Source organism: Colossoma macropomum, unplaced genomic scaffold (genome assembly GCF_904425465.1).
Source record: "Colossoma macropomum unplaced genomic scaffold, Colossoma_macropomum, whole genome shotgun sequence".
In the NCBI taxonomy this organism is placed as follows: domain Eukaryota; kingdom Metazoa; phylum Chordata; class Actinopteri; order Characiformes; family Serrasalmidae; genus Colossoma; species Colossoma macropomum.
Genome location: NW_023494785.1, coordinates 26077473 through 26102661, shown reverse-complemented (window position 1 = coordinate 26102661; position 25189 = coordinate 26077473). Strand labels below are relative to the sequence as shown.

The window sequence follows — 25189 nt, the reverse complement described above, 5'->3', positions numbered from 1 at the left end:
TTCTGCCCACTCCTTCAATGTCACTTTCATGAGCTTATCTTCAGAGGGATGTGCATGTACTCACACTCTGCCACAACATTTCTGAAAGTCTCCTTTATCTCCTCTCTCAACTTCTTACAGCACCGTGCGAAAGTCTTTTGCAGCTATTAAAGTTGTTTAAACTATTTACCTCAGCAGTGTGTTTTGCCAGTAAAAATACTACATAACATTAGAACGAATACAAAAAAACATTAGTTTTAGTTGCTGAGTTCTCACCGCACTCCAGCCATCCCATGGATTTGTTTAATTCTGTCACCTGATTTCATTAAACAAAGGATTGGTTAGCTGAAGCAGGTATTGGATAGTAACTGTAATAACTGATCTTCCTTGAGGAGAGTTGTGGAAATGGTTAAGATAACTCACTGACACACATCAAATCACAATGTATTGTTAATTTGTTTGTTTTTTTATCGAAATGTTTAATCGAGTTAATAGAGTTTAACGTTAAAGAATCACTGCCCAGAAAGATAGCGTTACATTAGGTACCGTACCATGTATTGGTTAATTTCTCTACCATTTGTCTAACCTTAAATTTTTCATGAAATAATGGTTTCATTATTGTATTTCCTCATACTTTTACAGTCAAGTTAAATCAGAAGAAAAAAAGAAAAACTGGGTTTCCATTAGTCCTTCTGTAAAAAAGACAACCTGGTAATCAAAAAAAGTTTAAAAGTCAGAACATTTCTGACTGAAAAGCTGTATTAAGGAGGATCTCTGACCTAGCTGTGGGCTTTCACCCGATGATAGATGGGAATGATGGCAGAGGAGGTGAAACATGATGTTATTGTTGGTCCCTGGCTGCTGGGGCACATAAATGTGAATAAAAATGTTAAGACTTTATAGAGGCAAGCAAAAGTTATTTTTTAAGTTATTATTAGATCGCGATCGAAGATCGAAGGGAAAACAAGAATTCTGTCTTTTCAATGGTATGTGATGAATTATGCTTAATATGACCCGGGACATGAACCCACAAGATAAAAAAAGAGCCGGTTTTGAAGTTGTAAAGCTATGACTTAAATTATTACACTGCTAAATAAAGGCCTGCACTTTCATAAACTGACTAAAGACATGCTTATTCATTTATGTTTCATTCCTTTCCTAGCCAAAGCAGTCTAGAAACAAGGCTCTTTACATATTGATTTTCCAGGTGGCCTAAGACATTTGAACCGTACCCTACAGACGGACCCTGAGGTTAAGGCCATATGTGATGCTTGAATCGATGGCTTAGGCAAATGTGCACAAAGCAGGAGACTTTAAAATTCACTGTGCCTTTCTTTCTTTCTGCTGCAAGCTAAAAATAATTTCCAATGAACTTTACATGACTTGGCCCACTGGATGAAGAATTGCTTTCTGTGAAGGAGTGTTTGTATGGAGGGAGAGGGAGGTAGAGAGAGAGAGAGAGAGAGAGAGGAAGAGAGAGAGAAAGAGAGAGAGACAGGGAGAGAGAGAGAGAGAGAGGAAGGGAGAGAGAGAGAGAGAGAGAGGAAGAGAGAGGGAGAGAGAGAGAGAGAGGAAGAGAGAGACTGTGATGGTTATCTCTTCCATGAGGTCGTTACGGTGAAGAACACAAGCTCTTTCTCAGACTAAGAAGGGAAAATTGATGCTGAAAGTTGGCAATGTTCTGCCTCTGCTCCTAAAACACCGCAGTGGTACTTTGCTCGAGTGGCAAAGGGCAAAAAAATAGCACTTGAGGCAAGAAAAACAACCCTACCACTGAGCTTTCTGTGCTCCAAACCATAGTAAAGGGCCACACTCTGGAGATTAGTCTTCTCCAAGTGACCAGACTCAAGGTCACTTTACTGGCCAAGTGCACTTACATGCACAATACAGGATAAATGTTTGAAAGTAATACAACTTTTGCACAAAATAAAAAGACAATGTCTTGTTTTCAAGAGATAACAAACAGTAATATGTTTATTAATGAAGATTGATTGTCACTTTCAGCCTGATCAACTGAATCAGGTGTTTTAAAGTAGGAGTATGTAAAACATGGTTAATGTAAGGGACTGGGAACAAACAGTGCAAAGCTTTTTACTAATAGAATATGAAGAGTTAATCTGCAAAACCTGACAAACAGCATCCTTTAAAAAAGGAGATGATTGTCGTCAGTTATTCTTAACACATATAACATTCTGAACCTTAAATACGTTTTGTCACAAAAGACATTATTGTCCATTGTCAAGGCATTGCAAGTTCACTTCTTACAGCAGAGAACGTTCGGCTCAATCATCTTAAATCATATAAATCTAAAGTAAGACATCACTGCAAACCAATAGAATATTTTGGAAAAAACTTCTTTGGTTAAAGCTACACTATGTACGATTTGGAGACTCTCTTGTGGAAATATGTAATTGCACACAATGTGTGGAACAAAGCTGAAGACGTTCTTTTTCTGAGAGTGTAAGTCAATTATCTATTATCTTCATCGGTATAATATTGATTTTACACTTGAGATCTAAATACTGAACCATGCCCCTAGCCTTTTTTTTGAGCCTGTGTGTGACGTTAGTTCCTAAAGATGTACGATGCGGTCTGAAAAACTTCGCAAGATCTGACTCGATGCATTTAACTTTTAATTAAATTCAATTATTTCAGACTCTCAGCAGTACACAGACACTATGTTTTAGCATGTTTTCCTCCTGCCTCAGTATTTCTACTTCTCTTCATCTTAACCAAAATCATCTTTAAACTAGATGTCAATTTATGAATTATGTTGTGGCAAACTGGCTTTATTGTAAAATATAAAATAGTATAAAATAGTAAAATATAAAATATATAAAATAGTGCTTCCATATATTTAGACTACAGTGTATGAGGAATTTGTCTTGGTGAAATTGGTGCATTTGTAAACAGACAATGAGGAATAGAAATACTTCTTACACAGCCATGAAGCTATCATATCAGGTTGGATATTAGGTAGCAATATCAGAGGTAATGATAAATACAGATGAGACTTGCTGGAAGTGTGTAAGTAATGAGTTGAATTTCACATATTAGTGACACAGCTGTTCAGGAAGTACAGAAAACTGACACTGCAAGAATATGGCAAATTTCCCTCCAGTCCCCAAATGTGTCTGACAATTGGTTTAGTTTTACACTAGAGCTAAAAGGCTAACGGAGCTAACTAGTAATGGAAGCTTATACCCCAATAAACATTGTGAAAACTGAAAAATTGTGAAATACACATTTTTGTGATGATTTGAGATGTTAAAAGGCCAAGAACTAGAAAAATAAATTCCTCTCACTTTCTGGAAATGTTTGAAATGCCGTGTAAACATTGTTTCAAAAGGTGTTTAATTCCCCAGTTCATAAAATCAATATACAGAAACAAATCTGCACATACAATGTTTTGAATTTGTCTTGTTTGTGATATCAAACTCCTCCTCAATTCAGCCTACAGCAATTTAGCCCACCCGTTCATGCTAAAGTGATAAGGAGTGCTGTTACTGCAGATAATCCATAGCAAAGTTATTAGAGTGGAAGATGTGGGGTAAATGATTAAACGTGCTGTTCCTGACTGTCGGGAAGCAAATGTATCACTACAGCTTTTCAAAAGAAGAGGCTTAAGTCCCCCCCCCAGTCTGTACCACATTTCAGCCTGGATTGCTTTTCGAATAAAGTTCAATAAAGGGTATCCAATCAGAACAGACATATGTACATACATATCAACCTTAAAGGCACAGTTAGTTAGTTTTCTTCCTAAATGCATTACAGACCACTTTTATGAATTTTCTTTTTTTCCATGATGTACATTGTTGGGAATGGGCTTTACATATGCAATAAATATTAATGCTATGATTATAAAAATTTGCTCTCCATTACATATCAGCTGTTATGGAAAATATGGCATTTTGGAATAAAACTTCTCAATTCTGTGAGAATAAGGAGAGGTTGGAAAGCAGTTCTGTAAAAATGAAATACACACACATATACACATACATACGTACATACACATACATATACACATATATATATACTGATCAGGCATAACATTATGACCACCTCCTTGCTTCTACGCTCATTGTCCATTTTATCAGCTCCACTTACTATATAGGTGCACTTTGTAGTTCTACAATTACAGACTGTAGTCCATCTGTTTCTCTGCATACTTTGTTAACCCCCTTTTACCCTGTTCTTCAGTGGTCAGGACCCCCATGGACCCTCACAGAGCAAGTACTATTTGGGTGGTGGATCATTCTCAGCACTGCAGTAACACTGACGTGGTGGTGGTGTGTTAGTGTGTGTTGTGCTGGTACGAGTGGATCAGACACAGCAGGGCTGCTGGAGTTTTTAAACACTGTGTCCACTCACTGTCCACTCTATTAGACACTCCTACCTTGTCAGTCCACCTTGTAGATGTAAGTCAGAGACGACAGCTCATCTGCTGCTGTACAGTTTGTGTTGGTCATCCTCTAGTCCTTCATCAGTGGTCACAGGACGCTGCCCCGAGGATGTTGTTGGCTGGATATTTTTGTTTGGTGGGCTTTTCTCAGTCCAGCAGTGACATTGAGGTGTTTAAAAACTCCAGCAGAACTGCTGTGTCTGATCCACTCAGACCAGTGCAACACACACTAACACTCTAGCACCACGTCAGTGTTACTGTAGGGCTGAGAATGATCCACCACCCAAATAGTACCTGCTCTGTGAGGGTCCATATATTATATATATATATATATATATATATATATATATATTTTCTATAAAAATGGGTGAAGATACCTTATCTAGTTAAAAACGGTAGCAGCAGCACATCTTGAAGTCTGAACCTTGTCTGTACTTCTGTTCAGGGGGCAATGGGTCAGTTCTGCTTCAGACCAACTGAAACCAGAATGTCCAGAATGTTGTTGTAGCAAGAGAAGTTACGTCAGCCGGAGAAGTGTGTATACCCACACACACACACACACACATACGCACGCACGAACAGTGAATTCCCCCTCTGTGTCTGACTCCTCGAGCAGAACAGCCATGTCTTTGAACCCGTCTCACTTTTCCGTCTCTCCATCAGTCCTCTCTCTCATTCTCTGCTTCAGATTCTTGTTTTCAGCCGGCTGGTGGCTGAAACCCCACGACACTCTGCAGGCACTCACACTCACATGTACACGCACACACATACCAGCGTCTCACCAAGCCTTTTTAAGTCTATTTGAGAATGGTCTGCTAAGCTCCGACCCTGTCTGGGACACGTTTGTGTGTGCGTGTCTGCCCTGACCCTGTCCCTTTTTGGTCACTCAGAGTGACTCATATCTTTTCCGTTCCGCTGCTTTCTCCCAATTAGAGCAGTAAAACTCCCAGCGGTGACTCCTGTCACTGACCCACAGCCTCCATTTTTCCTGTTTTCATTAACACACCCCCTATCCTTTCTTCCGATTTTAGTAAAAATCCCCACCTCTCTTTCATTCCCTGTTCTATCCTCCCTCCCTCCCTCCCTCCCACCCACACTCTCTCCCTCTCTCCCACCCACCCACACTCTCTCCCTCCGTCTCTGTTCTCCTAAAGATATGGTCTATTCTATTCTCATACCCATGACTCTCCTCTTTATATAACAACGCCTGGGTACATGGTGCTGCAAACAAAAACACTGAAATAGCCAATGAGAAGTTTTTCTATAAAAGGAGTGTGGTCATCTGGTATAAGGGTGAAGAAAGGGCTACACTGCAAAAAACTCAACATCTGTTTTTATTAGTTTAACTTTACTGGTTTAATTTAAATTTACGCTAATTTGATCTGATAAAATTTGAAAAAAATAGCCTATGAATCCTGTTTTAAGCATGTTCCCAAAACCTTATTTGGTACAAAATTTCTTGAAGCAAGACTGTCTGAACAGCTTCAAGCTCAACATTCAGGAAACTTTACTTTTAAATAAACAAAAATGTCTTTAAAATCCACATTGTAATGTTTAAAATGAATTACTTTCCTAAAATTACTTCTCAAAATGAGGCATGAAAAGCCACATATGATAATCTGCTTTATTACCTCCAAAGAGATGAAACACCTTAAAAACACATTTAAAAAAACAGACTAGTGCAAATTTGTATGCTTTTTTGTATGATTAATCAGCTCAAAGTTCTCCACTATGAAAAGCAATTTCAAGACAACTTATTTTAAGAATGCAATGTTTTGGAATATTAATAAGATCATAAAAGTAGCCATCAGTGCAATTGAATTCTTAAAATAAAGACATGTAAAGCTGTCTTGAAATCAAAGTGAGGAAAGCTGCGGGTCAGGATGGCTCCTTAGAGCAGATCAGCTGTGTGGGATAGTTGCAAAACGTTTAACATGAGCCTGAAGCAATTGTGGAAAACATCTTGTGTGGTACCAGTGCCAAAGATGCAGCGACCGAAGGACCTCAGCAGCTACAAGCCGGTGGCACCAATGTCACACCTGATGAAGACACTAGAGAGGCTGGTCCTTGTGCATCTTCGCCCTCTGGTGAGCTCATCTATGGGCCCACTCCAGTTTGCCTATCAACCTGGCATTGGAGTGGATGACGCAGTCATCTACCTGCTACATAGAGCTCTTTCTCACCTGGAGAAGCCGGGGAGCCCTGTGAGAATCATGTTCTTTGATTTCTCCAGTGACTGTATCATACAGGCTCCTAAGGGACAAGCTGGAGAACACAGGGTTGGATCACCACCTATCAAACTGGATTCTGGACTATCTCACCAACCGACCACAGTATGTAAGGGCACAGGACATGGTGGTCAGCAGCACAGGGGTTCCGCAAGGAATGGTCCTGGCACCATTCCTCTTCACCCTGTACACTGCAGACTTCATGTACAGCTCACCCAACTGCCATCTACAGAAGTTCTCTGATGAGTCAGCAATCATCTGACTCATTACGGATGAGGACGACAGAGAGTACAAAGAATGGATCCAGGACTTTGTGGCCTGGTGTCTGAAGAACCATCTCCTGATCAATGCGGGGAAAACCAAAGAGATGGTAGGGGGATTTTCACAGACACAGGTCACCTCCCTCCACCACTGAACATCCAGGGAAGGGACAGTGAGAGAGTGGACTCTTATAAGTAACTGGGTTTTCACCTCAACAATAGACTGGATTGGACACCAGCACACTTTATAGGACAGGCCAAAGCTGACTCTACCTGCTTAGGAGACTGAGGTCTGAGAGGGGCACTCCCTGAGGACCTTCTTCGACACTGTTGTGGCATCAGCCATCTTTTATGGAGTGGTCTGCTGGGGCAGCAGCATCTCAACTGCTGAAAGGAAGAGGCTTGACAGACTCAATAAGAGGGCCAGCTCTGTCCTGGGAAGCCCCCTAGACCCAGTGCAGGTGGTGGGAGACAGGAGGATGTTAGCCAGACTAGCATCCATGCTGGAGAACAGCTCCCACCCCATGCATATGACTCTGGCGGCACTGGGCAGTTCTTTCAGTGACAGGCTGCTTAACCCCAAGTGTGTGAAGGAGCGCTATCGCAGGCCCTTCCTTCCAGCTGCTGTTAGACTGTACAACCAGCACTGCTCCCAGAAGAACACCCCACCCTCAACCCCCTCACCCTCATTAGACCTCACACACCTACAGCACATCAATTGTGAATTCATCACCATTTCCTGTGTGCAATATAATCAATACTCCACGTGTGATATTTTTAAAATATCTCCATAGCGTAAAGATTTTTTGCTTTTCTATTACAATGTTTACATTGTTAACTCCTCACCATCCCATGTGTAATATAAACCAGTACCTCATGTGCAATACTCCTTACAGTGTAAATATCTTAGCTTTTATTTATTTCTAATTCTTTTTATTGTTAATTTTTTGTGACTGATAGAGTTTATATTTTATCTATTTTTTACTTTAAGCATTATATATTGTCTATATAGTAACAAGTAACAAACTGTAAAACCTTTGTTAAATAATTAACAACATTAATTACTTGCTTTTTGGTAATTTGTCTTCTTGTTACTTCCTTTTCTTGAGTGCCTTGCTATCCCTTTGCTGCTGTAACACTGAGAATTTCTCCGCAGTGGGACTAAAAGGATTATCTTATCTTATCTAAATGTCTTTTTCATAGTGGAGGGCTTCAAAACATTTCAGTTCTCTCCAAAAAGGTTTTTATTCCATTTTAAGACCTTTTTTATTTGTCTTAAGATAACTGTAGACAAAAGTTAAAAGCTAGTTGATTCATATCATAGATATAAATTCAGTGTAGTCTGTTAAACTGTACATAAAAAAGATCAATTGTTATTTTTCAAGATTTTCCAGCTTGTTAAGATTTCATTTTTCTGCAGTGTAACACCATCCAGTGCTGGACTCCAGCAGCCTTTCCCTACTTCAGGGACCATCTCCAAACAGAGTACATGAGGCGCTACTTACAAATGTAGTTATTTTATTATAAACACACCAAAGTCGAGCACTTTGCTGGACGCTCTTCTGTCCTTTTTTCCACAGATCTGTTCGGGTCAGTCCGGTTCAGTTCGGTTCTCTCTGGCAGAGAGCAGAAACACAATGAGCCTGTTTGGTTTACAGAGAGTTCAGGCATTAAACTGTCGAAGAGACTGTTTATACGTAGGTGGGTGGATTGTATGCGTGTGCGAGAGAGGAGAAGATTCAACAAAGTTCATACGCGACACTGTGTACACGTTTCAGATGTTTTGGGGCTCGGCTGGTTTGTTATGGCTGAGTGCGCCCAGGTTCCTGAGCGAGTGGGCTGCTCAAAACTCATCTCGATTACTGCGGCTCTCTCGGAGTTCCATCAGTGAGGTCATCACGTCCTCCAGCGACCTCTGACCAAGCTGCTTTCCCCCTCTCGTCCGTACGCTGACCGTGCCACTCCCCCGCTCCTTCTCTCCCACCACTGAAAGAGAGAACGAGACAATGAGAGAGAAAAGAAACAGAGGGACAAGATTTATTCATGCAAAACACTTGTGTCTAGCCAAAGTACACATTCATCCACACATATTGAGCTAAAACTGCAGCTGAGCTTTTAATCCTGTAAGAGCGATCGACATGCTCATGCCACATCACTTTGGCTAACTTTCCAACTGTTTGAGCTTCAAATTCCACATTAAACAAGATAATCTACACTGCATCTGCAGATTGGGCAGATCTGGATTGACTGCCCTCTAGATCACCAAGGATACAGGTCAATGGTCAGAGGTCATTTTTCTACACGTGATTAAGTTTGTGCAGGATCAGAGGACACAGTTCACTTGTGTTATGTTATCGCTGTGATGACAGCGCAATATGTCACCAACTTAAAGACAAAAACTGAAAGGCACTTTTAGGCTCAAGTCTTAGGGGCTAACGTACCGCATAACGACAAATAGAAAAGAAACAAAATATTACATTTGTACTGAACAGCCTCTTACCAAATATATAATTGTACTGGGCGAGCTGTGCTGAGCGAACCTTCCTGTTTAAAGTGGCACCATGGTCATCATCAATGTCAGCCATGAAGCCTGCCTCCTTCAGTCTATGAACCACCTTAATTGATCACAAGGGAAAAGGAAAATTAATGCGAGTGCCCTGTGTGGCAAGATGGCAGTTTCACACAGCAAGGTATTTCCACACACCTCTCGTCCATACTGCTCACTGTCTCCCCCTACAGGAAGCACCATGACCTGCGCAGGGGACAGCCACAGTGGCCTAAAATAGAGAGGGGGGAAAAAAAAACCTCAGAAAGCTGAAATGTACCCACTGTTCACTTTTTTGGAAACAACTACTTCATATTTTCACTCACTGATCACTTTATGAGGGCCACCTACCTTATAGATCCACCACAGGGGTGTACATATGCTATGTAAATATGCAAATAGAGATCATTTTATTTCTACTCTCTTATACTTTAACTTATGTCTATTTTTTATTTCTGCCTAAAGCATGTCTATTTTTATTTCTATTTTTTGCATAGTATATGTAAGTTTACGTGCAATTATATGTCTTGCAACTGAAACACTGCAATTTCCCTTCAGTATCAATAAAGTTCCATCCATCCATCATTACAGACTGAAGCCCATATTATGCCCAATTTGTCAGCTGAACTCCACCCATTCATTGTTGGTCAGTTTCTGATCACAGGACTGCTGTTTTCAGATATTATGTGCATAGTGGATCATTCTCAACACAGCAGTGACAATGACATGGTTTGGTGGTGTGTGGGAGATACAGCACTGTTGCTGCAGTTTTTACACACATCACTGTCACAGCCAAATGATGGCTAACATAAACTGAGTATGAACAGAAGAGCTCTGCCTCTAACTGTACACCAGCAAAATGGAGCTACAAGGTAGGATGCTTTAAATAAAAGAGATCGTAATCAGGAAAGACACGTACACACATACATGTGTCTACACACAGATCACATCTCTCACCATTTCCCACCAAAGTTCTCAGCTAAGATGGCGATCATTCTCTCTAGGGATCCCAGGACTGCTCTGTGTACCATCACAGGTCTGTACATTCCCCCATCTGGCCTGAGAGACAAACAGAAAAAAATTGGTAATGCACAGGCAATGTCTCAGTGCATGTGAACACAAGCACAGTGTTTCAGCGTATGTACACTTACCCTACATACTGCAGGTTGAATCTGATTGGCAGCTGGAAGTCCAGCTGGATAGTGGCACACTGGTGCTGTCGGCCAATTGCATCACGGATTTGGATATCAATCTACGCAGATACACAAGGACAAGGACAGGGCAAGATCAGCAAACAGTATTTATTAAGACAAGACATTCATTCATTCTGTGTAACAATAGCTCATCATCAGCTTAAAAATTCTGTATGATATGACTTGTTTATGGTTTACCCTATTAGCCTTGTACAAAACTATAGAGAATATCATAAGTTGTAAATTGGGTTTTGGATCAAGTGCTCCTTCAAGATTTACTGAATAATAGCTCATCATCTACATAAAAAAATCTGTAAGAGATGACTTGCTTTATGGTTTGCTCTAGTATCCTTGTATAAAACTGGAGAATGTAGGGAGTTGTAAATTGGGTTTTGGATGACCTGCTCCTTCAAGATTTACTGTCATAGTTGGGCTCAGAGTCTGGCAGGTGGGAAGAGATTAGTGTCGGTGTGATCACGAATCTTCTTCTCAAGGCTATGTACACACACACACAAAATTGTATTCCTGTACTTGTGGGTGTTTCATGCTCTTCTGTATGAATGTAAATGCTGTTGCTGTTCTACACCAACTCTAACCTGAACCTCAACAACCAAAACATCAGCTTTATCCTCTTTCAGTGTTTCTAATACACAACTGCACTTTTCTGGGGGGAGGGGAGAGTAACTTTCTGCTGTCACAATGGGTACATCAAAACTTGCATGTTTTCCATCATCCTCGGGACATTTGGTCCCTGCTAAAAGCTGAGTACATGGACACACAAAAACCAAGTGTTTCCATTCAGACTTTCACCCCTACAGGCCCACTGCAGCCTCTCCAGAGAGGGGAGAAGTAGGAACAGAGTCAATTCAAGGATGGGAAGAAGACAAACTGAGAGAAAACATGTCACATTTCTCACCTTTGGGCCGTAAAAAGCTCCATCACCAGGATTCAGCTCCCAGCGCTCTCCGAACTGCTGCAGACTCCTCTCCAACTGCTGCTCAGCGAGAGAGAGAATCAGAGAGAGTGAGGAGAAAAGGAGAAAAACTAAAATGACTTTGTAAAACTTTAGTGTAAATAAACTCTTAAGTGTGAGATTAATATATCAATTATATCAATTAATATATCAATACTAAGTGCAAAAATATGCAGGCAGTAATTAGTCATCTAGCTGCCAAACAGGCACAGTGTGACCAGCACATACTGCTCACACACAACAGCAAACTAAGACTGGTGTGAAACTGGGTGTGGCTCTTCATCAGCGGACAGCTTCTGACCACAGAGCTGCTCTTGGGGGGATGTTTTTGGTGGACGACCACTCTCAATCTAGCAATGACAATGACGTGCAAAGTCCCCAGCAACTCCACTAAACACTCAAACCAGCACCACACACACACACTACCACAGCACTACTAAAACAGTGTCAGTGCTGTGTTGAGAATGATCCACCACACAAATAATACAGGATGACAGTCTGTAACTGTTCACCTATATAGTTGATATATAAGGTAGGTGGGGCTCATAAAGTGGACTGTGGGTTTCTAATGAAGTGGATGATGAGTATATATCAACTAGAGTATTACACTAAAACACAGCGGGAGTTTGAGTGTTTACCTGCTCTGCACTGTCCCAGAGAGCAGCCTCGCCCAGATAGGAGGAAGGACGAGTGGAGAGCAGGCAGTGGAAGGTGAAACCAAACACCTGATAGACACTCCTTACAAAGTCTAAACATGCTGTGATCTCCTCCTCCAACTGCAGAGAGAGAGAAAGATAATCATACATTAGTTCTGTCATTAAGGTCTAAGTGTCATGGCTCCAATGATTAAGGCTTTTGCCTAAAAAATAGACCATTCATTAATTACAGCTTGTGCAATGAGTGGCTTCTAGAGAATAAACTCACACATGCAGGAGGCAGAACACACCCCTGTTTCAACATAATCATACTGGCATCCAAAAATGATTTAAAAAAAGCTACTTTAGTACTTTTTAAGCCTCTAATTGACTTGTAAAACGTCACTTCAGCTTTCAAGTACTTTTTTGCCATTTTTCCACTGCACTTTCTATGTGCAAGCTTTTCCTTGCGCTGCAATTTTATTTTTGAAAGATACTATGCACTTAATTATAACCATTTCATAGTTTCATAAACACATTATTAGACGCACATCACATAAACCACAAATAAATCATTTCAGAATGGATATACTGTTAGAAAATTGACCACAAAGAACATTGAAAGAAGAGTTTATCTGAAAGCAGCAGCTTTTTGCAGTGATTAGTTTAAGTGAATGAGGCAAACTTCTTATTACAGAAAAAAGTCAAAAACGCAGCATTCATAGGGCACTGCTGTCCAAACCTCCTTACGCCGGCTGTAATTCAATGAAGCTGTAATTCAATCTGCATAGTAACTGCTGTTCACAGACACGAAAATGGAGCAGGCATCTCAACACTCTTGCAGGCTATGAAAGATCACGAGTGTGTGTTTTCCATACCTGATCAGGTGTGCAGAAGATATGTGCATCATCTTGGCAGAAGCGGCGGACCCTGGTGAGACCCCCTAGCGCCCCTGAGTGTTCGTTGCGGTGCAGTGCCCCAAAATCAGCCCAGCGAAGGGGCAGCTCCCGCCACGACCGTGCCCGCTGTTCATACATCACACTGCAGGGGATGACATCAGACAATCAAAACCAATCACAGGCCCAGAAACGCACAGAATGACCATTAACATGGTTACATACGATGAGAGGAGAAAATTGAGACAAACAAAATAATTCAATTTCTTTAAACTTAAAACAGAAATATAGTATGTTGTATCAACAAACGCCACATTATTTCAATATGGTACTCAGCTGCTCCTAACATGTTCCCACAAGACAAAAGGAAATTTGTATAACTTTAAGTATAATATAAAACTACAAAACAAACCTTCTTATCATAAACTCCTGTCTTGTCAGTCAGCATTGCTGGTGTACAGTTAGAGAATGTAGCTGATGAACAATGTGTTACCCCAACCTCTGTTTAGTGGTCAGTTCAGTCATCAGTGGTCAGTTTCTGACAACAGCAGCACTGCTGTACTTGATACACTTGTACCAGCATTATGCACGTACACATACTACCAGTGTCACTGTTGTGTTGAGAATGGTCCAACACTCAAATGATATCTGATCAACATCAGTCCTGTGGTCAGACACTGACCAATGATGAATGGGTTGGAAGGACAAGTATAGGGGTACTTGCACTTGCCACTTGAAAATGTGAAAAACGTTAATGTTTAAATCCTAAAAACACAAATCTATAGCAGGTTTTATATTCTAACCATTCATGTAACTATGATAAATGCTTCTGCTATAATATGCTGTAGAACCGGAGGATTCAAAAGGGCTGTGTGTCCTTCTCACCAGTGGGCGGGGCAGTTCATGGGCTTAAGGGCGAAGGTGTGAGGCTCGCAAGTCACAGTGAACATGTTCTCACTGTAGTGCTCCCAGTGACCGGAGCGTTCCCATAGTGACGTGCTGTACAGTGTTGGGGTGACAACCTCGCTGAAGCCCCGCCTCCTGTACTCACTCTGATGGAAAGGGAAAAAAGGGACTTTACTTTTCCAGCTAAGAACTGACTTTGGTTCGCAGGCATGAGGTCTCTCTTTAATTTGGTGTCAGATGGTGTCTATTTGATTGCCTTTCAAAGACCAATAACAGAAAAACATTTGGGGATCCCTACTCAAACTTTTTTTTCTTACCATTTTAAAATAACAGTGAAGGTGTCAGCACTATAAAAGAATACACATGGAGGTACCACATTTCATTCAAGTATTTATCTTCTAATACACAGAGATATTTAGACCCACCTACAGCAGGGTCTCCCAATCCCATTCCTGGTGACCCCTCACTGCACACATTTATGACCTTTGTCTCATCTAGCACACCCGATTTAACTCTATTATCTAATTAACAAGCTCCTTGTGGTCTGGGTCAGGTGTGCAGAACAGGGAAAACACAAAAATTTGCCAAGCATGGTGGTGCCAGGACTGGGATTGGGGACCCCAATTTCATTGCCTAGACTGCCTGGAATCATTGTTTCTTTTTCTTATCACAGCCACAACCCACAAATCTCAAACCGTCTTTTGATAAACAAAAAAAAATGGAAAAAAAAACAAGCAAAGGCACTGGATCGGTTTTATTACAAAAACAAAAAAAACCCCCAAATAAATCAAGTATACCTCTGAAAATAGAATTTGAATTAAATTCGTGTAAGATCCATTTATAGTTAACATAAACTGGAAATAACACACATTTTCCTTTTGTACACTGATGTACTTAAAGTCAAATATAAATTACTGGTTAACATTAAATCCACCCCTGTCTTTATGATGAAAGATTACAGGAAAACAAGAATATTGCCTTTTAAAAGACAAGATGAATTGTGCTTAATATGCTCAATGTAAAACTAATAAGGTAAAAGATCCATTCTGATTCCAGGCAGACTTTAAAGTAAGCAAAGTATACACTAAAGCTAACGCTGCTCACTAAGTGCTGATAGACTGAAAGCAGTCTATTCAACAAAGTTAAAATTTCTTGTCACTAAACGTTTTTGTGGAACCAAGAAAGTGCCTCACAACACTGGTTGACAGGCTCAAATGCATTCATGAGACAGACCTTGATAAGGACGGTATAATAACTGTATTATTTTTTAACTCTAAATTTCATTGAAGTTCTAAATTAAAAACAAATTAGTGATTTTTTAAAAAAAAGATAGAAATAGAAAAATTCACACACACGTATGAACACTATACTGTACAAATATCATAAAATCTAAACATAAGCCTTTATAAGAGGGCCTCTTTAAGATGATGAAAAACATGCATTAAATCAGGTGTGTCCATACCTTGGAGTTGTACTGTACTAAAAACTCAGCAGAAGGATCAGCAGCCTGTGGCTGGTACCTTTATGAAGTCAGTGAGAGTGTTGTAAATGTGAGCTCCTTTCGGTAGGAAGAAGCAGCTGCCCGGACTGACGTCATTAAAGAAGAACAGCTCTTGGTCCTGGATGAAGGAGATTTATGACATCATGAACACAGCCACACACAACTCTGTTTATCAGGGCAAAAGCAAATCATCTGATGTGATCAAAGGCTCACCTTGCCGATGCGTCTGTGGTCCCTCTTCCTGGCCTCCTCCTGCTCCTGCACCCACTGCTCTCTCTCTTTCTCTCCTGGAAATGAAACACCCATCATCCTCAGCAAGCCTGACAGCCCAGTGCTGCCCGACAGTGTCACAGGAGAAACCTACGGACAGAAAAAGAGACAAAAACAATGCACCTTAAGTTTAAAAAATAAATGAATGAATAAATAAAGAAAACAGACAGAGGTGAAGGAGGACGAGCTGGAGATGGGTTCCAATGAAGCTCACCTGTAGCATCTTAAAGGAGCGGAGGAAGCCTGTATGAGGAAGAAGTGGACCTGAACACACTCCTACACTCTGCCCACACCTGAGAGAGAGAGAGAGACAGACAGACAGACAGACAGACAGACAGAGAGAGAGAGAGAGAGAGAGAGAGAGAGAGAGAGAGATTGTGTAAATGAGTAAGAGTTTGAGAGAGTGAGAGCATGTGAGTGGAAGAGTGAGTGAGCTTTGGAATATACTATACACTTGAATACACACCTGTAGACGCTGACTGTGGGTCCCTGCATCTGCTCCTCAGCCAATTGCAGCCTCAGAACATCCTACAGTATAACATTACAATATTATCTAGAGCCCTGTGAACAATGAAAACTGAGAAAAAAACGTGAGTGAGGAAGTGAATGAGTGTGTGTGAGTTATAAAAGAATTTATTTATTGATTAGTTTAATTTACAATTAGTTTAATTTATACCCGTTTTTATAGACGTTTTTATTCTTGTGGAATATATTTTCTGCAATTTCAACAAAAAACACACAAAATGCAATATCACTGTCGTTAGTGTAGCTTTTTTAAACATTTACTTTGACAAAAATATTCGGGGGAAAAAAGTCTTAATTTTAAAAAATAAATAAATCAGAAAAAAACAAAACCAGGAAAAAATAATCTTTACAGGGGCCCAACCAATATGTAATTTTGTGATCAATTAAATTATACATTTATGGGGCTAAAATTACCATAACATTGGTTGATACAACTTTATATTTTAAATATTATTTAAAGAATATTTTTAAAGAATATACAGTTTTAAAGAATTTAAGTATTGAAGCACTGAAAACAGGGCTAACCAGAAGTTATTTAACCACGATTGCACTCCATGTTCAGAGTTACCAGTTTAGTCTGTACTGCTGTCACCTAGATAAACAGGGGGTGCCTTAATGTGCATTAATGGAGATATGCTTACTGATACCAATAAACATTTGGGTCACCAATGTTAGCGGGTAGTGCTGCCACACTTATAGTGCTTTCTCATAACACATCATCCTACACTCTAAAATTATCTTACAACACCACAGTACTGCCCTATGCATTACTCTAGATCACATCGTTGTTCTACAAATCCACAAAGTTACCCTACAACACAACACCCCCACATCATTACTCTGCCGCAGGTATTCTACAACACAACACAATCTTTCTACAACACCTACTGTTATAACACAACACCAGTAGATTATTGTGCAACTCCTCATTATTTACCATACACTACATTATCGTACAATACAAAACACCTTGATTATTCTACAACATCACAAATCTTCCTATCATACAATACTATGTTGTGCTACAACACACCAGCATTTCAATACAACCTCATTTATCCTAAAAGCCAACAAGAACCAGTAACAAAACCACATTATTCTACACACATCAATATAACTACCACAATCTACATCATAGGGACACCATATATCCTCAAAAACAGAGGTCAAGGACTCTGACCTGGAAAAGTTCTCTGAGTTCCTGTAGATTCAGCTCTAGCTTGGTGATGGGGAGCTTCAGCCCTGCCATCTCCCTACACCTCTCCTGCACCTCTTCAAGAGACAGAGCACTGAGAGACAGAGAGAGAGAAAGAATATGAACTTCAATCTCACTGATAAATAATAGTAAAAGTAAAATCAGGTCATTCAAATAAATCATTTAAAATAATTAAAACAAGTAACAGAACAAATCAAACTATGATTAGATATTAAAATATTAAATAACCAATGTAAAAAATTTGTTCAGTTTTTACAGTTCCATTTGAGAGAAACATTATTAGTAGGGTGAAGGTGGAGTAGTGAGGGAGGATGTTGGGTTTGGGGCTCGGAGCTGCATGTGTGTATGCAAGTCGGCACCTGTTGTCCAGTCGGTAGTCAGCATAGAGTCCTGTGTCAGACACGCCCTCTCGACACACCTGAGCACCATAGTGTGTCTCCATCACACCCCCCAACACGCACGCTCCTGTCTGCCACACCACCTACACAACACATGCAAAATAGCACACACAAACACTTTATATGTTTAAAAGCGACAACATGTCGAACTTCATCATCCCTCACACACAAACACACACTCATACAAATGTCGTACCTGTCTGCCCTCTAAGGAGTCAAAGCCTAGCAGCTGCAGTTCACAGTCTGCCTCCAGGGGGCGAGCTAACTCCCACAGCTCACCATTCACTCTCCCCACTACTGCACCTTTAACCCTGTAACATACAAACAGAGTACAGGTGACTGACACGTGGACCTGTGACAAAACTCAAAATGCTGCCAAAAGATCAAAACACTCACTTTGAGATGGAGTTTACTTTACTGAATCGCAATTATCCAGTAGCTGTTTTGTTGGTTACTTCTGTAAAGTGACTTTGGAAATGACAAAGGCACTATTTAAGACCAGACACTACAGGTGAGCATATGTAGTGTTTTAAAACAGATGATATCCCAATCTATCTTAGCCAATGGATTACTGACATTCCTAAAATACTTTTGGATACTTTTTGAAGGCAAAAAATACATTTAAATATGTAAATAAATATCATTATACACTTAAATATGCATACATGCGCACTGCATATTTCTTGGATGATGTTAGAATGAAAATGTTTATTTCAATGTGGCGACACACTCCAGAGAAAAGAACAGTTTTTCACAGAACAGTTCACTGAATTCTTGTTTTAATGTTTAGTTAAGAACAAACTATTTACTGTTTTAATAAAAAAAAATTTCCAAGGTCAATTGTAGTACAAAATCTAACTATGACCAATATAATAGGAAATCCTTATGTACTGCCTTTCAGAACAGGGTTGGCAATGAACATGTAAAATTTCATGAATGCAGGGTATTTTAGAAGCTGAGATTTTGGTTCTGAATGTAGATTTCAGCAAACATGAATGTTGTCATTAGTTAAAAAGAAAGAGACATTCATTTCTACAGGAAACAGGAAACTTTGCTGTAACGTACGACAATATAGATGTGGCCTAGTGTGGCAGTGTTGGATGTGAGTGAACAGACCAAACACACTGAAATCAATACATTTCTAATGAGTTTCTGGCACTTTTATGAGCACAATTAATAAAAAGACATTATAAATGCAATTTAACCAAAAACCTTAAAAATGACTGATCCAACCAAAATTGTTATTTCTGCCTGTAGGGTCCTGCCATAAATCTGTTACTGTTCTTTGAAGCTATAGAAGCCTGCCTGTCTTCCACCAATGTAAGGAATAGACATTAGAGAGTGGTGTTGTCACTCATTTTCCAAACAGAGACAAGCTGTTGCATGTTAGACGGTTCTGTCTACAACAGATGCTGTCCCAAAGCAGCTTTCCAGAAATGCAGGTTCAGATCCCTAATAAACAAGCTGAGAACACAAAGAAGAAACACTGGGAGGAACCAAGACAAAACAGGAAAACCCATCCTCTTCTGGATCAGATCGAACAGTGGAGTTACGATACAGGTAGGAGAAATTTACAAGGACGACTGAACAGAGGCACTGCAAACATACAGAAGAAATGTGTCATATAAACCAGTAGGGATGTTAAAACCTGCCAGAAAAACAACTTCGCTTTGGTAGGTTCTGCCACTGTCCCTGCAAATCAATTCCTCTCACCTTGAACAAGGACTAATGAAGGTTTATGAACGTGTCTGGATTCTTGAGTTATACACTCACCGTATGTTCTGAGCGATCTGAAGTGGGGTTGTGACCCCTGACAGCGCTTTCACCGTTTTCCCATCGGCCAGTCTGACGCTTAGGTCTCGTCCAGGTGCTGCCTTTGTCTGTTCTGATCTCCTCACCCTCAGAGTCTCAAAGAGCCGCAGACGCTCCAACTGACCAGCAGAGGGATGCAGCTGCAACATACACACAAACACAAAATCAACGCACTGAGCTATGAATGGCCTGCTATTTATATACCAATCTGCAAAATCAAAATGTTTTACATTATGTATGATTTAAGACGTGTTGATTTAAGAAAACAGAAAGCAGGAAAAACCATCTACCACTCAATCAGTTGGCCCAAATAAACTGTAGTTTATAAAATAACCTGAGATTATGTAGAACTTTGCAAAAAAGGATAAGTCCACTAGAAAATAGCTACTGACCCCAGTGTCAATATAAGAGGAAAAATACATGAATTAAAAGAAGTGTTTCCCAGCAGTTTAGATGAAAATCTGAAAACTGATATGGATAAAAGGCAACTATTCAATTACAGGTACAGAACACACAAATGTCTGTTCTGTCAAACTGTAAAACAGTAAAAGTGAATGATTGGGAGGGGTGTTTCACAAAAGTATGAGTTTGGATCATTCCGGCCTACAAGAAGACAACATTCCAACACAACAAACAATGCTCGGGATTCGTTATTTGTGTTATTCAGCTGACTAAACACAATACAGACATTTACATCTGTTCTAATTGTATTCACATTTTTGCAACCATATTTTATCCAGTGAAATGATTCCTAACAATTCAAATGCATTCTTTTCTATGCAGCTCAGGAGTATTCCGACCTCTTACCGAATCTGTGTTCACAGCTTAAATGAATGGTTCACAGAAGAAAAGAAGTTTAGATCTTTAGTTGTGCCCTATGAGAAGCTATGAGGCTAACTTAGCTGACAAATAATAGAAGTCTAGGTCACCTAATTCATTTGTTAGTGACAGACTTTTATTGTATTAGTCTTGTAGCTTCAACACAAACCTAAACGAGCAATCTTCCTTTCCTCGATTATTATTATGGCTGATCAATTATGTCTGGGGTAAGCACAAATATGTGTTAATTTTTCAGCGAACCATCCCACTGAGTATCCTGCCCTGTTAAATTACCGTATTTTGAGAAACCACTTTCTACTTAGCTAAGTAAAGAGAGAATAGGCCAAACAGAAAGGTCTAGACAGGTGTCGCAGCATAAGCACTGTTCTAGTACAATGAAGAAAATCATGGGATGCACTATCATGTAGCACCTCAGCAGCTTTCAGTTAGTTAAGGCATCCCATGTGAAGTGTGTCAACCCCCAAATAATCTATCTAGGAGAAAGGAGATCAGACCAAAAACAATAGATAATCAAGTGCATTATAGATTCATACAGTCTGTATCCTCCATCAGCTTCCTACCTAGATGTAAGATCAATACATGTGCATTATAATTTATAATCAAAACTACATTAGGACAGTATGTCAACCCCCAAAATGCTCCAACTAGGAGAAAGATCAGACCAAAAATGAAAGATCACCCCATGTGTCATTGTGCCTTGTACAGCACCAGTGTCCTCTCTCTTTATTCATGCATCTGTTCGTCCCATGTACATCATCATACAGTTTCCCACTTCATCAGCAGGCACTTCTCCCAGGCATCAATCTGTCTTCCAGCATCTTTCTATTTACAGTATCAGTCCACAGTGTGTGTGTGCTCCTGCAGTCTGAGCCCTTCAAGTTTTCTATCAAGGTCAGGTCAAGGTGTCATAATCATATAAGGTCCTACCAAAGCAGACCAACGACTACAGTCAGTCTTCCAGTAGTTTTCTAGGCGAAAGAAAGTCAGTCCATAAAGAAAGCCCGACCCATGTGAGTGTGATCAGAGCTTCAGCGCACCTCTCTGCAGCTCCGCCACGCTGATCCGAGCGGCCCCGGCTGGAGGAGCCACCGCGCCCGCAGAGCCGACACCATCACACCGCTACAAACACTCACCCACTCCCTCACTCACTCACTCTCACCGGAGCCCTTCGAGTTTATTTCATCCCACAAATACGAATCTCACAACCAGCGCGGCGCCATGACACAGGAAAACAGTAAGCACGGAGACAACACCTGATTGGTGGAGAGCTGTCTCAGAGTGAGCCAATCAGAAGGCGAGAGCGGAAAGAGAGGGCGGGGCGCTCAAGAAAAACAATCGCTGATTAAGAAAAGGTCTGGATCGACTGCTGCATGCATGAAAACGACTGCAAAAACCGGAAAAAGGATGAAAAAATTTAACAAGAAAAATTGCATTAAGATTAAATGTTTTCCTCAGTTTAGGCCTCTGAACGACTTTAAAAAAGGCAAGGTGGAGATCTGTTTTTAAAAGGCATGAATTCAACCCAGTCTGGGGCTAAATTGCAGTGAGAACAGTGTCACATCACATATTCCCTGGTCCTGGAGTACCCCTGCCCTGCCCTGCCCATTTTAGTGTTTATCCTGCTTCCAACACATTTAGTTCAAGTCATAAAGGGCTTGTTAATGAGGTAATTTGTTGGATCAAGTGTGTTGGGAGCAGGAGAAGCACTAATGTGTAGGGCATGGGCTACTCCAGGGGCAGGGTTAAAAGCCACCGTGTTACACCAATAAAAATAAAAATAAAAATAAAAATGAAAAAAAAAAACAAAAAACAAAAAAAACAAAAACCAATTACACTGACTGAGTCTGGGACATCGGCCACAAAAGGCTCTGACATGCAGATGAGCATTGGTTCTTTTTATGCTCAGGCGTTTTTTTGTTATTCAGCTGCCTAAACACAGTACACGCATTAACATCTATTCTAATTGTCACATTTTTGCAACCATTTTATCCAGTGAAATAATTCCTAACAATTCAAATGCATTCTTTTCTATGCAGCTCAGGAGTGGCAGTTTAACACGAGTGAAATTAGGGCCTCACCGTTCTTTAGTTTAACAGGCCCAAAACATAAAATTACTGTCTCTACTGTATTAATCAGGATAAGAGCATCAGCAATGAGACCTAACTAATAGCATATAGGGAAATTTAGTATTAGCACAGTCCAGGTATAGCACACATTCGGCCTGTGGTTAAACTCGCCATTTATAATGTCACTTAAGATCAAATCAATTAACACACAGAATGTGTGCACATACTGAGTGAGCCATGTTCATGAATAAAACCAACTGTGGCCTTGCCATTACATACAGACCTCACCTAACAAAGTCATGAGTTAAACTCTGCCCCAGTCAGGAGACAGAAGAGCAGAGAGGGACTTCTACAGACAAATAATGCACTGTATGGGATCCTGCCTATTTGAAAATGTGAACCAATCCACATGTGCAAGGTTTTACTGGCATGCATTTGGGTGTTTTGAAACCGAAAATTGAGCAGGACAGTTTTTAGACACATTCAATACGGATTCAATAGGACAAAGGCAGTACTGTTTCATATGACTTGGCTTCTCTATTTGGAGATGTAGGACATGAATAGGCTGCCATACCCACATGCCTCAGCAGAGGGTGATATAGGAACTGACATCACATGTTTACTCTGCAGCCAAGGATTTAAATATCCAGTCAGATCATATCAAGTTCAGTCACTGGTCACAGTCCTGAATGGAAACCTCACATAATGCCAGATCACACCATGTCTGGGGAATAAGACCTATGTAAAAATGTAAAAGAGGGGGTGGTGTGAGTCCTGCTGCGCTCTACATCAAGTGGTTCTCTAGTCCTTGAGGCTCCCCGTCTTGCACAGTTTAGTGTTTTTTTTTCCCCCCTTCTCTGCTATCAGACTCACTTCACTTCAAGGAGGGCTTGTTAATCACCTGGGCTGGGTGTCCTGAAAGCATCTCAGCACAAAAAATGATCTTTAAATGGTACAGCGAGCATGACACTGAACACACACTCTACAAATTATGATTATCTTAACACCAAGATGCTTTTGGGAAACGCTGAATAGTTAGATCAGGTGTGTTGCAATAAGAATAACACTAAAATGAGAAGGGGAGGCGAGCTCTCAGGTTTGAAAACGGTTGGTGTTTTGGTTCTCAAGAAGGACCTGATCATTAATACACATCAGCAGATGGACCACAGCATGATTTATATATACACACACATTTTTTGTTCAATGTTTTTCTCCCCATACACACTGGAAAGGAAACATACTGGTGTATGGTGAAATGTGTATGAAAATATTCTTGTGTTTAGAAGAGGTTAGGAAATCAAAAAGCAGTTATTGTGTAATCATAGACTGTGTGGAAGGTGTTTTGGGGTAGGACTAGTTTGTCCATGTCCGAGTTTGTGTTGTAAAGCTTTTCTATTAAAAGATGCCAAGAAGGACAAGAACTGCAAAACTAAAATAATAAGAATAAAAAACAAACAAACAAAAAAAAAAAACACAAAGAAATAATATGATGAACAGTGTTCAGGATTAGTCGTAGATGAATGTAATCCAATTTGTAAGCCAATTAGATTAGAATTTTACATGAATATTATATGATATTTGACACAAAGTAGTGCTGCTAAATGAATGAGTTCCAATTAAAAGGATCACCCAAAAATAAAATAATTTAACAAGATCTTGAAGCAATTTTGTTTTTCTGTGATTTAGGCCACTTTAAATTGTCTCATCATGAAATCGTCTGTATTTTGTACTTTAACGTGCAGCACTCATGTTTACACCTGCATACCTGTGACGGCACAGCGGTGGATGTGTTTCTAAATAAATAACAAAACTTCAGAGTTTGAGTACTTTAGAGTTTTGTAAGGAACCGTCTCTCTGAATGTGAATGCATACATGACAAAAAGAAGACACCATATCGTATTCCTCAAAGGATTCAACATTTCAGCACTAAAAGAAAAGAAAAAATACATTAAGTACTTTCACTGCTTGTACATGCAAGAGTACTACATTGTACAGGTTTATGTTAATGTTGACATTTTGCCCCAGTTCACTTTGTTGGAACCAATAACAGGGTTTAAAACAGACATGTATTAGTTTGCAGTCTGAAAAATACTTTCTTGCACTGGATTCACAAAGTCAAAACAAACTTTCTTATATAAACATCTGCGTGGCTGAAGGCATCCTGTCAATATGAACACAACTCATGGATGCTGATGGTGCATCATCTAATGAACTTCATTAAGTTTAAACACAAAAATCCTATCCAATACAGCTCAAGAAGGGATGACGTGAGAAAAATGTCACTGGAAATGTTGATACACACAAGAGTTTCTGGACTCATTTTAGCTTCTGACAACTTCCAGCTAAAGGGCTACCTTCATGAAAATGGTGACCTTAGAAAAATGTGGGACAGATTATATAAAAGTGAGTAAAAAAGAAAAATAAAGGGACAGAAATGCAAAGCAGGGGAAAGGCATCAATGCCTCTTCTTGCACCACCCTCCAATCAGTTTTCCAGGATAGTTAGTGACTGAACAAACATGGCCTTAACAGAGCTGCTTGTATG

The 25189-nt window shown here is 40.1% G+C and overlaps 1 protein-coding gene across 3 annotated transcripts in view; it reads right to left on the bottom strand.

Moving 5' to 3' along the window:
- Positions 1-8366: 8366 nt before the first annotated feature.
- Positions 8367-25189, bottom strand: part of tars2 (threonyl-tRNA synthetase 2, mitochondrial) — a 17924-nt gene continuing 1101 nt past the window's right edge. The window contains exons 1-18 of one of the 3 annotated variants that reach the window (XM_036588420.1): positions 21617-21691; positions 19701-19879; positions 18124-18238; positions 17889-18010; positions 17494-17602; positions 16255-16316; positions 16003-16081; positions 15732-15878; positions 15538-15636; positions 13997-14163; positions 13094-13256; positions 12219-12356; positions 11524-11601; positions 10566-10666; positions 10372-10473; positions 9574-9646; positions 9370-9484; positions 8367-8855 (exon numbers count right to left, since the gene is read on the bottom strand). In XM_036588420.1, the coding sequence (XP_036444313.1) occupies positions 8713-8855; positions 9370-9484; positions 9574-9646; positions 10372-10473; positions 10566-10666; positions 11524-11601; positions 12219-12356; positions 13094-13256; positions 13997-14163; positions 15538-15636; positions 15732-15878; positions 16003-16081; positions 16255-16316; positions 17494-17602; positions 17889-18010; positions 18124-18238; positions 19701-19879; positions 21617-21691 (2067 nt within the window). In that variant the 3' untranslated portion in view covers positions 8367-8712. Of the gene's footprint in view, positions 8856-9369; positions 9485-9573; positions 9647-10371; positions 10474-10565; positions 10667-11523; positions 11602-12218; positions 12357-13093; positions 13257-13996; positions 14164-15537; positions 15637-15731; positions 15879-16002; positions 16082-16254; positions 16317-17493; positions 17603-17888; positions 18011-18123; positions 18239-19700; positions 19880-21258; positions 21573-21616; positions 21692-25189 lie in introns of those variants that run through there. The other 2 variants (XM_036588438.1, XM_036588429.1) reach the window with 2 other exon arrangements.